This window comes from Talpa occidentalis, unplaced genomic scaffold (genome assembly GCF_014898055.3).
Source record: "Talpa occidentalis isolate TD23 unplaced genomic scaffold, MPIMG_talOcc4v2.1 talOcc4.9, whole genome shotgun sequence".
NCBI classification, from domain to species: Eukaryota; Metazoa; Chordata; class Mammalia; order Eulipotyphla; family Talpidae; genus Talpa; species Talpa occidentalis.
The window spans coordinates 44,661,104-44,677,629 of NW_023605305.1; the positions used below are offsets into that span (position 1 = coordinate 44,661,104).

A 16,526-nucleotide genomic window follows, 5' to 3' on the forward strand; every position below is an offset into this window, starting at 1 on the left:
TCGTCTGCCTATTCTGCTTCCCACTCTGGCTCTGGTGAATTCTCTCACCCTCCTGTGCTTCTGATTGTACCCAGTGCTTGTATAGATAAATAAATCAATCTTTAAAAAAAAAAAAAAGTATCATGATTTATGTATAGACCCCTCTGGCAAATAAACTTTTGAAATTCCTAAAGAATTTCAGCCAAAATATGAATACACTCCTCAGAAGACTATTAAATCTGTTTGAACATTAACACAATTTCTTACAACCAATCTTCAATTTGTTAGATATTAACTGAATGTGTGACATCTGTCCATTGTACTCTTATTGTTAAAATATTGACATTTTACCCTAGTGTCTACCTTACTATACCCACTATACTATACATTAGACATTTTCATATTACTCTTTTTAATTCAATAGGATTGACTACAAGCATACAACAGAGTGATTTCTAATTTGGTGGATGCACTTGAGAACCACAGTTTTAGAAGAATTTGGTATAAATGCTTATGGTGTAGAGAGGACAAAGATATTTGCTGAGATTCAATTATATGATTTTTGAACCTGAGTAAAACCTTTCTATGATAACAAATATTGTCATTGACAGCTGCTTCTGGGGATATTTATAATCCTAAAACTGTAAAAGTATGTTTTAGGAATTTCTTCTCAACTCTGCTGAAAAATCAATTTTTTATGCTGCCCGAGTTCAACTGCAGATTTTCCAACCTCTTTTATTTTGCCATTTTAATCTATTTTAGTCCTGGTGCAATGAAACAAACAAAAATACTTTCAACATGTTAACCTTTTAAAACTTACCAGATAAGATTTGTGGATGGGAGTAGATAATTAAAATAAAAATATGTTCTTTTCAGCATAAGAAACAAACAGGGGACTTACTGTATTCTTTTACATATATGAAAAGGGACATAAATACACCCCAGCAGATAGGAGTGGGAAACACCAGTGTGTAAATGTCCATTATGTGTCATACATAAAAGTGCACATTAACTACTTGAAAAAATTCACATTTATTTACTGTCAAACCGTGTTAAACTTTACACTGGATATTAGTGATGGGCTCATTATTAACAGGTTTACACAAAGGGATGAAAAGAAAAGCAGAATTTTGCTGAAACAATTTACATTTCATTAGAACTTTATCATAAAATAAATTAATTACTAAATATAGGCAGAAGGAATATGGAAGAGTAATATTTATGTTTTATTTTATTTTTTAAAAAAGAATAGGCACCTTTTGTTCACTAGAAAGTTTGTGAGAAGTGCCCAGTGCCCAAATCTTTGCCCTCTGTTCAAGAATAAACAGAGGTTGACACACAATCTTTTCTAGATTTCACCACATTTGTGCAAGGCATGGCATAACTGGCTTCAAAGAGTTTTCTCCCCATAAAACACGTTCTTTTGGCAATAAGAAATTTAAATGTAAGAATAAAGACTAACTTGTCAAAGCAGAACACTGTATACAGTGGAAAATAAGTGGAAATGGGTAGAACTTACCAAGACAAAGTGTAAGAAAAAACATTTCATAACATATGTGCAACCAAGAGCTTTTCACAATATTTTCTTCAAACTCTTTAAAATTATTTTAATGACAATTATATTTCAGTTGGACACAAATGTATTTATTTTACCCTAGCAATAGAACAAAATATAATTTCTGTAGCCATTTCTCATGAGAATAGTTCATTGTACAGTTGAGGAAACATATGAAATAAGGCCTGTGGCTTGATTGCTAGTGGTTAAACATGTTTTCAATCTTTGCCTTAATGTAAAAGATTTGCAGTGAACTGCAAACTGATGCAGAATATCTCTCCTGCTTTTCCAAGTCTTGTCAGGAACAGTAAGGTACAGTAAATTTGTCCCACAGGATTTTAAAGCCTACGTCTTGTATATAATACAATGCAGGCCTACAAAAATGGTGCAGCCATATTTACAAATTTAGTTCACAAACTGCTGCAGTAAAATGGCTGGAAAGTTTGTTTTGCTTGTTTCACAATTTTTCTAAACAGCAGCAGAATCTTAAAATACCTGGTTGGCATCTCTTTTCTTTGTAACAAATAATTCATTTTAGTATACTCTGTATATACAAAGTTTTTGCATGTTTTATAAAAATTCACAGAACTGCAAGGTTCAGTCATCTTTTTACACTGGAGAACCACAGGTCAACAGAGCCGTCTCTTCAGGCAGAGTTTGAGGGAGCTGCATGGGGCCAATGGAGCCTTTATTTATTAATACTTGCATGTGGCCCGTGGAATTCCTTAGCTGCACTATTAAAGACTTGTTACCAGCTGCATTTGTCCTTCTCTAACATCTCCTTCAGGGATACACCCTTCTTTGTTAATGGGGATTATGTAACCATCACTATTGCCCCTGCTGATCTGGTAGCACATCTGAAGCTGGCGGCCAGCTCCGAGATTTGGCATGCTTTTATAGTAAATGTCCTCATTCTCACTCCTCCTGGAGGGAGAGAGGTCCTCTTCTATGTCAGGGCTGCTCTCCTGATAGGGAGAGTCTCTAAGGTTGGGCATGCTTGTATAAAGAGAGTCTCTGTTGGGGGACTGCAGGTGGTCCTCAGCCTCCGCAGTCAGCTGGGAGACGTAGCTGTCAGTCCCCTCGGGCTTCGCTTTCTTCTGGGGTTGGTACAGAAGGGAGTGAGTCCGCTGAGGAATGAGTGGTGCCTCGAGTTCTTTGTGATGGAGCTCCAGCCCTGGGTTGTCGCTGTGCATTAAAGATGAGGCGTCCGCCACAATAGCATCATCTTCGCTGCTGCTTCCTCCAATCACAGGTTTGACTGGGAGCGTGAGCTCCAGGTTGTGAGTCTTGCTGCTGCCCCGTAGGTTGTTGTGCACTAACTCTGAAATGATCATTTTCTCAAAAGCAGTATCATTCAGACTTAGTCCACAGTCCACGACTTGCACGCTGTCATTATAGTCCCCTTTGCGCAGTGAGTAGCTGTTGTTAAAATTACCATTTAGCGGTAGAGTATCCATGGCACTTGTATCCCTGGCATTGTTCAGTGAATGTCCTGAAACAGAAAAGGGGGGGTTGTCCATTACTGCCTCTGTTCCTTCCTAAACAGTCTTTACTTCTTTTGTACAAGACTTTTTAATGTCGTTCAGGACAAAGTTGTGTTTGAAAGCTAACACTTGAAAAGTGCCAGGCTTTCCAGCGTTCCCAACTATAAACAGTTGCAAGCCCTTACTTAGGTAACAGGAAAAAGTGTGAAAGAATAATACTGTTTTCCAGGGAGGGAAGATGGCATACAGAATATTACTCGATCAATTTCGGGGAGACAGTAGTTATGAATTGATTTTTGGTCAAATCTCTGACACACGTACAAAGAAGACTTCACTCCATGCCCTTGCATAGTTAATGCAAAGCAATTCATTAGTGACATTTACATTTTAAAGTACAAGACTATGGTTTATAAAAATAAAATTAACAGAATTTGTCCTAAACAACACTAAATTAAAAAGGAATAAGTCACATACAAAAACCAAAGGCAAATGTACAACATAAACCCACATAACTGGCAAGCAACTTATTAAACAACATTCTAACATTTCCTTTTTCTGGAGATGAAGTAAAAAAAAGAATGAAAAAATGGACAGATACAAAGAATTCATGTTAAACAAAGACAGCCATCTCTCACACTGACTGCACCAGGGTCGCACAAGCACCATCCAAAAACACGACAGACAGCAGGTGGGATGACTCACTTTGGACAACTCACATCATGTCTGTCTGCTCAGGCTATCTGGCCTAAGAGTAGCTGATATATAAAAGAAAGTAAAATGATTTATTGTAACATGATGAAGAATTTCTAAGCTTCTCAGCAACTTAGTCAGAGCAAGGGTTCAACAAATTAAATTACCAGCAATAGCAGCCTTTTATTTTTTCATTTAATATTTCTCATTATTTTGAATTTTTTGTAATATTACTCTTTCTAATAGCAATGGCCCCAGGCTCCTAATGGTCAAAGTTTGCCTGCAGCCCTGCAGTCTGCATCAGTCACAGTGACAGCACCGAATGAACCAGCAGAGTCTACTGTACGAGACTGGCCCACAGACACCATGGGCATGGAGGTTAAACGCAGAAATGTTAAGAGATTTCTTAAGTATGGGTCACAGAAATTAAACCAAGAATAAATATTAACTATGGAATGGGAAAAGGGTGTCAGCCTTGGCTAATATATTTTTATCTCTAAAGGAATGAAAGATTGGATAAGTCTGCTGAAGATATGAAGAGAGGTTTAGGAGGAAAAAAAATATGGTAACATGCTCTCTTTGAATCAGAGTTGTATTTTCTATAGACACATAAACATGTAAACTAAGACATCACAGTGCTTCTCAGGCAAATGAAAATAAAAGTCTTAGAGAAAATTAAATGTTCTGCACATGGAAAGGTAGGTTATTCATTCTCAAAATCCTAGAGAAAAAAAAAAATCACTTGTCTACAGATAGGTCTGGAAAAAAAAAAGAATGAAATGATGTTAGTGAAATGAATCTGACCACTGTGAGGCTGCTGCATTGTATGCAAGGCTTGGAGGAGTTTAGGAAAAAATTTTATTCTTGGAAAAAATAGAAAATTTCCTTTTTTTAATGCTCACTCCACTCTTAAAGCTGCAGATTATCCTAGAAAACTCAATCTGATTAATTGTTCAATATATTATCATTAGCAGAAAACGGGGGGAGGGAGGGAATTAAGATTTGTTGGTAACTCGTGTTACTTTAAAAACTTTGATCCAACCTCCACATTTGAAAAACTGACCATTCAATTTGTATCACGCTCCATGTATCACAAAATGAAATCATGAGAATTACTGGTAAGACTTCCTTTAGCTTTATAAATTCACATATGCACCAGTCTTTATTTATAAGAGCTACCACTAGAAAACATTTGGCGTTTTAAGTTAGAGGTGACACATGCTAGTATTTGTTTCCTCTGCAGAGGTTCGATTTGTTACTTTTCTTTCTTTTTAGTGTTACTTAATGAAATATAATAAAATATACTGGATCATCCAAAAGGTGTTTTCTATGATATACTGCAGATTTAAGCACATCTTTGACTGGTTTTGAAGATGCAACTTTTTCTGCCCAAGTTCGAGTAATTCACTTGAAGACTTTCCACAGCCTGTAGCAAGATTACTGTGGGAATGCAGAAATGATAAGTCAATTATTAAGCATTCTGGTTGACAGTACCTCAGGCTTTAAAAAGCAAATTATTTCAGCATTGCATATACTTAAAGTATGGACAGCATTTGCTACAGACCTCTATTACTGACAACAGACAGCACAGATAAGATGTACTGTTTGAATTTGGTGACATTTTAGTTGCAAATTGTGAACCACTTGCCCGCTGAGTCTACTTCATGACTGCTAGTTATGTTTTAATTGTGCCGGTTAAAAATCATGCTGAAAAAATTTACATTTGATAGGCAAAGTTAAGTTTTACTCCCATACTTGTCTCTCTGTAGGTTGCTAGAGGAAAGCATAAGGAAAGTAAGAAAAACAAGAGAATGAAAAGAGAAGCTGCAGTTACATTAAAAAGAATTTTAAGGAAAAAAAAAACGGAAACGAAGTTCTGTGTTTAATTTAGTGATAAATATCAATCACAAATGAAGATTATAAGCTAGCAGTAATTATGCATTAACTTTTACAAAAACCTTGAACTTTCTGTTAATATTAAATATGTATGTTTAAAAAAATAAGCTATTAGAAGACATCGTAATATAGAATGGGTTAGTGACACCCTCCCCCTCCCCATAAAAACATTGCAGGTATAAACTAACTGATATTAACTTTATTCTCAAAATTTTTTTAAGAAAAAAGAAAAACAAAGCTGCACTATACTATAGTTTGGTTACATTGATAAAGCTGGACGTAGTTTTCTATACCTAGGCATCCAAATTATCTTTATTAGCTAATTCATTCCAGAAACAAATTCTGTCAGCAAGCTTTAGAGTCAACTGAACAGTATATTACATAGATAGGATACCTCTAAATGATATAAATCTTGAAGATGGGCTCTCGGACCATGTGATGTCAGTCCTGTAATAATATATTAAGATTTATGCCACCTGTGTCAAAAACATGGATAATTATTGGTAAATACTATCATGACTAAACTTTTACTATAATATAGTGCAGTTTTAGAAGCCTGGCATGGGCAATACCATAAATCTTTTTTAATTGAGAAATTAAGGGGTTCATAATAAATACATGACAACTTGAGTTGTACTCTAGAAATGGGCAAAGATCAGAGCACTGTTTAGCAGCAAAGAAAGGTAGTTTTATTTGTAAGTATAAGCACACCTGGTGAGTTAAATACAGGAGCTGAAGGGGCATTACATACAACTGTTTCAGCGAGCAATGTGTTATAGGGGTTGTTAGTGCCGTGGGGTCGAAGAAGAGGGTTTGTTAGTAGGTAATTGCCAGTCATTCCTAAAGCAAAGAGACAAAAAAAATGTATCAGTTCTCTTATTTTAGTGTTACAGTTGCAGTAAAGTACGTTTTGTATTCATCAAGGGTAGTGGACAAGTTGGCAACGGAAATTCTGCTGAAATTTTCTGACTGTATTTGAACTACTAATTTGAAGGAGAAAGGGGAGAGGGAAGTTAAATTTCAGTAATTCACAGGTGCTTTCTAAGTCCCCCAAGTAAACACCTGCTGAGGATGACATTTACTAATTTATACAAAATCACTGTTAAACAAAAATGGCAATTAAATGCATAGAGATCAACATTATGTTTCAAGATGTTACTGCTTAATATTAAAAACCTACCCACTAAGGCCCAGAAGAGGGAATCTCAAACTTTCAGAATTTACAGGTGTGGGATTATCCCTCATGAAAACATCTGTGTTAATACCAACTTTGAAACAAGCAGGAGGCAAAACAACTTTCACAAACAGGTAAAAAGTATGGCACATTGCAAAAAGCTTCTCTTAGTAAATGCAAGAGCACACATGCTGAGGGGAAAAAAAGACTAGGTGTAATGAATTATTAGACTGTTCACAAATTCTATATAACCAGAATTTTCAGTTGGTAACCTAATTTGCCAGGTTTCAAAATGAATCAATGAATAATTCATTTCCTTTTTAATAGTAATCTTAACACAATAAGGTAAAACATCAGAGCAATGGAATAAACACACATTTCAGTCATTCTAATTGATAAATTACAAACCTTTCAATACTTATCAGACATAATTTTGCATAGCTAATGTAATTTGACTAAAAATATTTTAAAATTCAGGTTGGTTTTGATGCCATACATACTCCTTTTTTCATTTTAAACCAGAATCTCATCAGAGCAATGTCAACAATGAAAAATGTCCTTAATATTTCATTGTGATAAAATATAACATGTTGTATTATATTACAAATCAGTATATCAAAGCTGAAATTACCTGGATAAATTACCTTTCCAAGGTAAAATTACCTTTCCAAGGGTATATATACAGTTGCATATGGTTTTTCACAGCAAATTTAAATTTACTAAGCTTGCACTGAAGACGACATGTGTATGTGCACGTGTAGCCTTCCTAAACAATCTTATTTTTCACCTTATTTTAATTAAGCATTATAATGATTACATGATAAAATTAAAGTTGGAGTTATGGACATTAAAAACCAGTAATTCAAAGGAAAAATTACTTTGTAAATTCTAGTGTTTTTTTATTTATGAATATTTTATTTTTGGATATTTAGTTTTGGATATTTATTATAATAGGAATTTCCACTACTAAACTGGCACTGTTTAATGTAAATAATAGTTACACTAATTATATAAAAGCTTTAAGAAAACTTTCATAAATGTCTGTTATAAAGAATAAACTGTCTTCTCTAAGAAAACATTTTAAAATGGCAAAGTAGGTTCTTAGTAATTTTTCCAGCTTTATTCTGTTAATGTGGAGTCTTAAAATATACTTTTTGCATTACATTAAGAATAGAAAGAATTTATATGTACTTTTATAAAAGGTCGAAGTTGACTCAAAAGGTTTGAGAGCTGTGATAGAAACCCATTTGAGAGAAAAATCCAGCATTTTCTCTAGAATTATTGTAAATTGGTAAAAGATACAAAATTTATATTGTAAACTCAAATTTTCCTAGTGACTGACCTTGATTAAGTGTTGAAGTGCTATTGATGTCACCTGAGATAAAAGAAGATTCAGATTGTTTTCTCACAGTGTCATTCCACATCCTTCTTATACGACTCTATCAATATAAAATAGCAAGACATATGTTAGTTACCCCAGGTTTACCTTATTAAAGACACATAAAGATTTACCCTAAGAAATCTGTGTAGGATTAGCTGTTGGCCTTTTCAAAAACATGTGAGTTGATTCTGGTCTAAAACTAAGGAAGTCTATATTGTTCTGTTGCTTTTCTATTAAGGGCTATTTAATCTTCCACTCGTAAAAAAGTTTTCTTTAATTGCCTTTTGTTTAAGTAGAAATGGTTGATTACTAAACAAATGTTTAATGAGTGCCCACTCTGAGCTCAAGGTTATCAGATGTTAGGATATACTTCTTAAAGAAGTATAACCTCTCGTAAAAGGACGTTCACACCTAAAAAAAGAAGCATCCTGGAGAAATCTTTAGGAAGAAATTAAAATCAAAATACTGAAAAAGCAAGTATTTGCTACCTAGATCATTATAATGAGGAGACAATTAATGCATCTGAACAGAACATGTCTCAATAGGCTTTCTATAAAGAACGTTAATTAAAGATGCTGTCAAATTCTTTGTTACCTGTGTGCCAGAGGAATACCGAGCGCTGGTTCTGGTCGCTGATGCCTTCACAGAACTGTGGGGGCTCTCAGTTGGGAGGCCACCACAGCAATACGAGTGTCTGAAGCACTTGCCGTATTCTTTCCGTACCTGTTATGAATAACCAGGAGACTGAGGGATTAATATGAATACATTTGCTTCTCGCTCTCTCTCTCTAATGAATTGAGCAGTGGAGATAAATAAGTTCCACAACCCTTTTCTATGGAGAAATAAGTTGAACTTAACAAAAAGCAAAGTTCGTTGAAACTGCTGAAATAGTAATCAGAAAAATATCTCTGTCCACTAGACTGGCTAGCAGGATCTTCAAAATGTGATATAATCTATAAAAATGCCTTCTATGTTGTTACTATCATGCCATGTTTTAAATTAACAATAGTAATATTTTGTCTTAGTCTATTTAGACACTTAATAACCACAATTTCACATTTCACTCTGAGAATAGAACAAACACAAAAATTAGTATTTTCCTTGCTTATTCACAACTAATTACTTGTAATTCAGTCATTTAAGTTTATATGCTTCACATCCTCTTAGGTAGGTCAATACATAAACTTCTTTCACTGGATTGCACAGTTTTGTGGGTAACCTCTGTATAATGACAAGACTCCTTTGGCATAAGAATAAAGAAGAAAAGCACTTTGATACATATGCCATTAATTAGGATGGAATGTTTTCCTCATTTTCTGATGTGTATAGCTTTAACATCCAGTACAGAGAGTCTAAGATGCCTATTCACTTCATTAGCACACAAGGGAACTATTTATGCAATTTCCATTCACATTAATGAGTTACCCATGTAATTTCCCTTTTCCCCTGAAGCTTGGATATATGAATAGATAGACAAGCTGTTAGGCTAAAAGAAAGTTTAAAGTAAACTTTAAAAAGTGAAGTCCAAACAATTGCTAAATAATAGGGTCCCTGCCTAGAGAGGAAGCACAGATTTGGAAGAAGTAGGGGAGAGACCTGGGTTCTGGTCAGCAATACTATCTTATAGACATGGTGAGTGGTGGGTCAGAGCAAGACTTTGAAATTACAAGGAGGAGAAGTTGCATAAAAAGTTATGTTTTCAAACAGGTTCCAAAAACCTCTCAAAGACTTTTTCCTTCTTGACAGCTCAATGCTCAGTACCTGCCTGCAAATATCACGACTCTGACAGTTATTTCTTGCAAAATGAGAGAATTAAAATCACTAGATGACCTTTTAAATCTAAGTGCACTTCTAACTTCTATTTCCTATTTCCATCCTCCCAGATTTATTTAATTACACCTATTAGAGCAAAAAACAATGAGGTTGAACTTTCAAAGCATTTTCTTTGCCTAAATATGCTCACTCATTTTAACTAAATCATTTTATTTATATCATGTCCATAACAATTCATCCTGGCAGCATCCAATAGGACAGATCCAAGACTAAGTAGAACATGTTCAAAAGAAAACATAATTGTTACTTTAAAAAGCACAGCAAAACCTCTGATCAATTAACACATATAATGAGGAAAGGATGACTTCCTCACTCTTTTTCTGCTAAGTTTATGCTTTATGTACAAAACATTTGGTAGAAATTGTGAATATGTGATTATATGCATGTATACAAAATGCTCATGCATTCATTTTTTAAGAAATATATAAAACCAAAAGCAATTACTAAGGTTATAACTGTGTAATGTTTATAAAGCTAAAGTTCAGTTTTATTAAATAACACATGATACCTCACAAAAATTTTTTGTACATTTAATGGCTATTAACTGCTCTGAAATGCTGTATAACCAAGACAATGGCAATCAGAACAGTATTTTATCCAAATAATACCCTCCGGTGTTGGTTTTGCCTAATGCCTATATTGCTGTGAATGTACATTATCTGTCAGTATTGCACATTCCACTGTCATTATCTCAAAATTATAGCTTATCCAAAACTGATGGAAGTAACAACACTATCATCTTGTCAGGCTGAAAACATAATAGTTTTCACTTTCACAATTCTATTTCTCTGTTCAATTTAGTGACCAACTAGTAATAACAGAATAAAAAGACTACATTAGATATGCAGACAGGGTAAGGATGATACCTAGTGAAACACATGGAAATTTTAAACTTAAATGGCAGCTATTTTCTTAGGTTTATATCTTCTTACAATACATTAAACTTTTTTATCTTCAACTTTAATTTTTGAATCATTTTTGTGACTCCACTTACATAAAATCAGAATAAAGTAGTAAGATAGAAGATATTAAATTACTGGGTTTTAGATCTTTTAAAATTACTCAAAAGGCAAAATTAGTACTAATTTTTTGTATGCCTGGTGCTTCTAAAATTAAAGTCATTTATCCTTATACTAAATTTCACTTCAGACTGCTGCATTCTTCTCTATGAAGCAAGGAATGATGTTATTTAACTTTTTCTTTATCTTGTATGCCCTTTGCAAAAAACATGTTTTTGTAGAGCCCATTAGCAAAGAAGAAACTTTACAAATCTAATTTATAACATTTCCAAACTGAGATCCAAAAATGACTGGAATTGGCATATTTTATATGGGGAGCCTGAACTTCCAGGCAAGCATTATAACTGCTTTAGAATTAAAAATATGCTGTTTATTAGTATATGTAACTTAAAATTTTCTCTATTATATCTGTTATTTTTTCAATCAAAAAACAAGCAAGCAGAGGGCCTCTCCTGGTGGACCAGCGGTTGAGTGCTGGGTTGTGAAGCTGCCCGCGTGCCGGTTTGATCCCCAGCCACTGGGTGAGGGTTCCACATGGCGCACAGACCTCTCCTGCCGCCCGCTGCTCCCCTCAGCAGTGTATTTCATCAGTCTGCCCATTCTGCTCCTCGCTCTGGCTCTGGTGAATTCTCTCACCCTCCCGCGCCTCTGACTGTGCCCAGTGCTTGTATAAATAAATCTTTAAAAACACACACACACACACACACACACACACACACACACACACACACACAAGCAAGCAGAGTGCTTGGGTGTTTTCACTTACTTTCTTTTGGAGAGCACAGTGAAAGATGAAAATGAACACTCCCTGGAAAGCATTAAAGATGGTGAAGAGATATGCCATCACAATAGTCTCCTCATTAATAAAAAGCAAGCCAAATGACCACGTTAGGCCAAGAAGACATAGAAGAGCGAAAGCGCCAAGCACCCAAGACCTGAAAAAATAAAGTGAATTTTATTAACAAGTTCAAAGAGAGAACAGCATATATCACACTTAAATATTAACAAATCAGGAGTAGCAGTTGACTCTCTCTATGTTCATATTCAAATTCAACAGCACTTTGGCTTTAACCTTTCATTGACTAAAGAAAGAACAATAGCATTTAGTACTGCAGCCTCCAGTGAAAACAGCAACAGCAGGTATGACCTTTTCTTACTCCAGAATAAACAAGGTATCAGAACTATATTAAAATACAAGGTGCAAATCATCCCCCATTGACTCTATTGTCTTATATGCATTTTGGTAAAAGAAACTCAGGAGTCCTTAATGAGTTTACTCCTATATATTTATTCCTGTGGTGTACTCATGACACTGAATAATGTGACACATACAGAAAGGTTAAATGGCAGATAATCACTGAACACCTAATCTTCACATTCTAATAAACTAATCTTAGGTGAACCTAAGGTTTTATAACTAAAGCATGAAGAAGCCTGGCTGAAATGGGACAAAAACATGAGAGCAACTTCAAAATAAAATAATTTTGGAGAGATTTCATCATGAGTAGCTTAAGGAGAAAAGAACTGTAGAAAATAGGAGGGAATGAGAAGGATTTAAAGTCAGTGCATTCCATGTCTAACTAATGATCTTACTTGATAAATGGCTTATTATCTTCATAGCTAGAAAGCATTATAAGCAGAAAAGAGAAACAAAATTATTAGACAGAATTAAAATAGAAAGTAATAAGAAAGCATTTATATATTTTATAAATTAGTCAAAATTAAGAAAGTCAAAATGCAGAGGCAAGCAATTAAAAAATAAAGGCATATTATAGTTTAAAGGTACTACAGCAAATTAGATATTCCAAAATAATTATAAAAATTAAGGGTAATTCATGATATTGACGGATTTGTAAAAAAATATAAATCATGCCATAAATTTGTTAATGCAGGGTTCTACCTTACCCAGGTAAGTCCGTATTATAGTAGCCATCACAAACACGGTAATTACTGGTGTAGATGAGAAGACAGAAAGAGGAAAAGGAAGAAAAGAGAGAGATGCTAAAGATTAGCTCTCTCTCTTACCATGCAACATGCAATGAAGCTGGCACTAACCTATCTAAAACATCTAATTTTTAAAAAAATTATCCTTACTATAAATCTGCCATTTTTTTACATTAAAAATATTTTTTCACAATCCTATCATAACCAACTTGAATAACACCTCCACAAATTTTAAATTAAGACTCATATTTAAAAAAGGTCTGAAAATGCTTCCATAAGATGATTTAATGAATCAACAGATATAAAATTTTTGTTAATTAGAAAGCATTTTTCCATTGATAGGTTGTTGCATTTTATTCAACATTGTAAATAAAATAAACATTTATTTAATGATTATGAAAACAACAGATAATCTCCAAGTTAACAGTAGTAAGAGAGTAAATTCTCTTAGGAAAACAGGATTAGAAGTGGAAACTGCTCAGAATCCTTAAATCAAAAAGTCATTTAACAAAACAAACTTAATATAATGATATCAGCCATGCAAACAGGAAGATCACTTTGAACTGCATTTTAAATTCAAATGAAATTGCTCCAGTGGTATGGAATTTCCACAAAGCCACTGAAACAATTCCTTGGCTTTAGATCAAAACAGAAATTGTTATCTAATTTTTGACCAATGTCTGTGACACGGAAACAGAGAGACTCAACCTTGATCAGTAAAACTTCATTCTGAATAATCTCTACAGTTGATAGAAGGCATTCATGTATTCCCTGTGGAGAATATCTTTCACTTAAGTTTGTCAAGCACTAAAATTAAAATACAAAACACTTACTTAATGTTTTCCAACCTGCTAGAATCTGGTTTCAAAGTGTTTGAGTGCTTCACCATTTTGCACAATGTGATCACCAGAAAGATAATATTTAGCTGTCATAACAAATAAAGAAAGAATTAGACCACTGTGAACAAAGAGTAAAAAATGAGTAAGCTTTTGCTAATATATTTAATGAATTAATGCAGTTAAATATAAATAACAATGACATGGGAACATGGTAAACACAGATTCAATTTTACTTTACATATGCAATGATCAAGTTGAGCTAAATAAAACATACTCTGGCTATGTATGATCGATTTTTTTAATAGATCATTTGACATGAAATTGCAACCTCATTAAATCAGGATCATGTGGTGATGATTAAATAAATTAGAAAACCTAAATTAGTTTCTTTAGCTAGAGGTACTCCAGGGCCTAAAAGCTATCTAATGGAAACACTGAAGTGAATTTCTTAGGAAGGGCATTTACATCATGTAGCTTAAAATGGAAATATGGCTGGGTTTTGGGCCCCAAGACTTAGTTATAAGGTCTAGCCCTTGATTTTGATTGATTAAATGAACATAATTGCATTTATAGAACATATTTATAAGGCAGCTGTGAGGATCAAGTGAAATAAAATGTATAAAATATTAATTTACTATATAAAATAAGGTAAATTGTTAAACTAGAAACATGTACATATTTAGTATCCAACTATTAGTAGTTAGCAGTTCTTTTTTTCTCCCACCATTATATTGCATGGAGGTGGGTGAATTTTGAATAATGGCTGCTTGAGTCCCTCTATACATTCACCTGTGCAAAGAATCTAGTTGCAAAAAAAAAACAAAGAGAGGGTGGAATGGAACCTAACATGGAAGAAATGTTTGGGAGTTCAATGTAAGTGACTCAAAAGAAAGGAGCTGTGCATTGAGAGATAAAGTTTGTAATTCGCATTTGCTTCTGCACACACTGGCAGAATGCTAGGTGGTTGGGAGGGAGTTCCATTTTTATGCTCTAGTAACAGAACTGAAAGTAATACTGTGCCTGGACATTTTTTAATGTCTTACTTGCTTAAGATCATTACTTTAAAAAAGATAAAATAAAGTTAATCCAGGCCCAAATGGTATATATTAAGAAAAGCAACCGTGAATAAGATATATTGTATTTGGGAATAAAAGCAATCCTAGTGGTAAACAACATAACTTCATTACAGTAACGTGATCATTTTTACCGAGTCACACCACCATCTGATGAAATGATAACTTATTTTACTCATCACTACTCTGGATTTCATAATTAAGAAAAATAATATAGGGCGATAAATAAAGTTCCCATGTCCTTCGTAATGATGAGTTTCAGGAATGGACTGATATCTTTAAGCTGTTTATCAGTCATTTCCTCTACTGTGCTTTATTATTTCTCTTAGATGTAAAATTTCCTCTTAAGGGATAAAAAGAAATTAATGGGCATAATTTGCAATTGGAGATAGCAATATATCACTTGATGTTAATTACTCAAGGACAAATGAAGTTCTTCGTTTAAAAGGTACTTAAAAATAAATTTCTTAAAATATTTGTCTGCAAAAACTAAGTACAGTTGTAGAAACATTTTTATAGCTTCATATTCTGAAGATCATTCCAGTTGATCACAATATAAATATTTACATTTTTAAGGATTTGGCAATATGATACATTCCATATACCAAATATTTGTTGTCTTTACTTCTCTACACAAGATGTGTTTGTTGTATTGAGCTAGATACAATTTCTGCCTTTGAGAAATTAATCCCTCCAGCTGTATAATAAATATGTGATTTCCTTCTTAAAGAACCATGTACAGTGTATCTGTTTTTTAAGGCAGCATCAACAGTATTTTATTTTCTATTTAGTATAGCAGCAAACTTTAACTAGTAAGATTAGAAAATCAAAACAATACTAACTCTAAATATCCTAAAACCAAAAAAACCAAAACAATGTAAACAGACAAACTGACTATGACTCAGGTAAGAAAGGCTGCTAAATTTATAGATAAAGAGTTAAAATGCATTAAGCCTTCCTTTCTTTCTTCTTGATCACCCTAGTAAAATTACTTATTGGTTTTCTGAACATAGGGTTATCCTTCCCTCTTTTCTTAAACAATTTTCTGAAGCACATAGGACCACAATTTGGCATTCATTATTTAAGCATATTAATTATCCTTTCGGGAATAAACTAACAGTAACAGTAACTCCTACTAGTACTACTACTACTAGTATGAGAGTCCAGGAAAGAAATCACTTATTATTCATTATAATGTATAAACTACAGGAAAATAAACACTGTGAAAAATGTGGATGTATAGTTATGCTATGAAAAGATAATCAGTAGAAAATGTAAATTCTTATGCAAACATTTTCAATGAAGAAAATCAAGTAAAAACAAGTTATTTCAAACCTAATACATTTTCTATTACAGTTGCAATGAAATGAAATCTACCAACATAAAAACAGGATCAAAGCTTAAATATAATGCACAGATTTTTTTGGTTAAGACAGGACTAACCAAGTTGAATGTGCCACAGAAAACATATCTCATTTAATACATCTTGTTTTTCTCCCTTCATTCTATTGAGGTTTTTAACATTACATGTGTTTAGTGTTTCTTTCTAGATACAAATATTATAGATTCACAATACACAAAGTTCAGAGAATACAGAAAATTACAGGGGAAGAAAAAAAAAACAAAACCCCACAATAATATCCCGTAATCCTATTTCTA

At 33.6% G+C, this 16,526-nt stretch overlaps 1 protein-coding gene across 17 annotated transcripts in view; it reads right to left on the reverse strand.

Moving 5' to 3' along the window:
* Positions 1 to 969: 969 nt before the first annotated feature.
* Positions 970 to 16,526, reverse strand: part of ADGRL2 (adhesion G protein-coupled receptor L2) — a 594,604-nt gene continuing 579,047 nt past the window's right edge. For 7 of the 17 annotated variants that reach the window (XM_054691650.1, XM_054691649.1, XM_054691654.1 and 4 more), the window contains 6 exons: positions 13,789 to 13,880; positions 11,778 to 11,946; positions 8,754 to 8,882; positions 8,121 to 8,217; positions 6,316 to 6,444; positions 970 to 3,026 (listed from right to left, as the gene is read on the reverse strand). In XM_054691650.1, coding sequence (XP_054547625.1) covers positions 2,272 to 3,026; positions 6,316 to 6,444; positions 8,121 to 8,217; positions 8,754 to 8,882; positions 11,778 to 11,946; positions 13,789 to 13,880 — 1,371 coding nt within the window. In that variant the 3' untranslated portion in view covers positions 970 to 2,271. The other 10 variants (XM_054691660.1, XM_054691657.1, XM_054691661.1 and 7 more) reach the window with 5 other exon arrangements.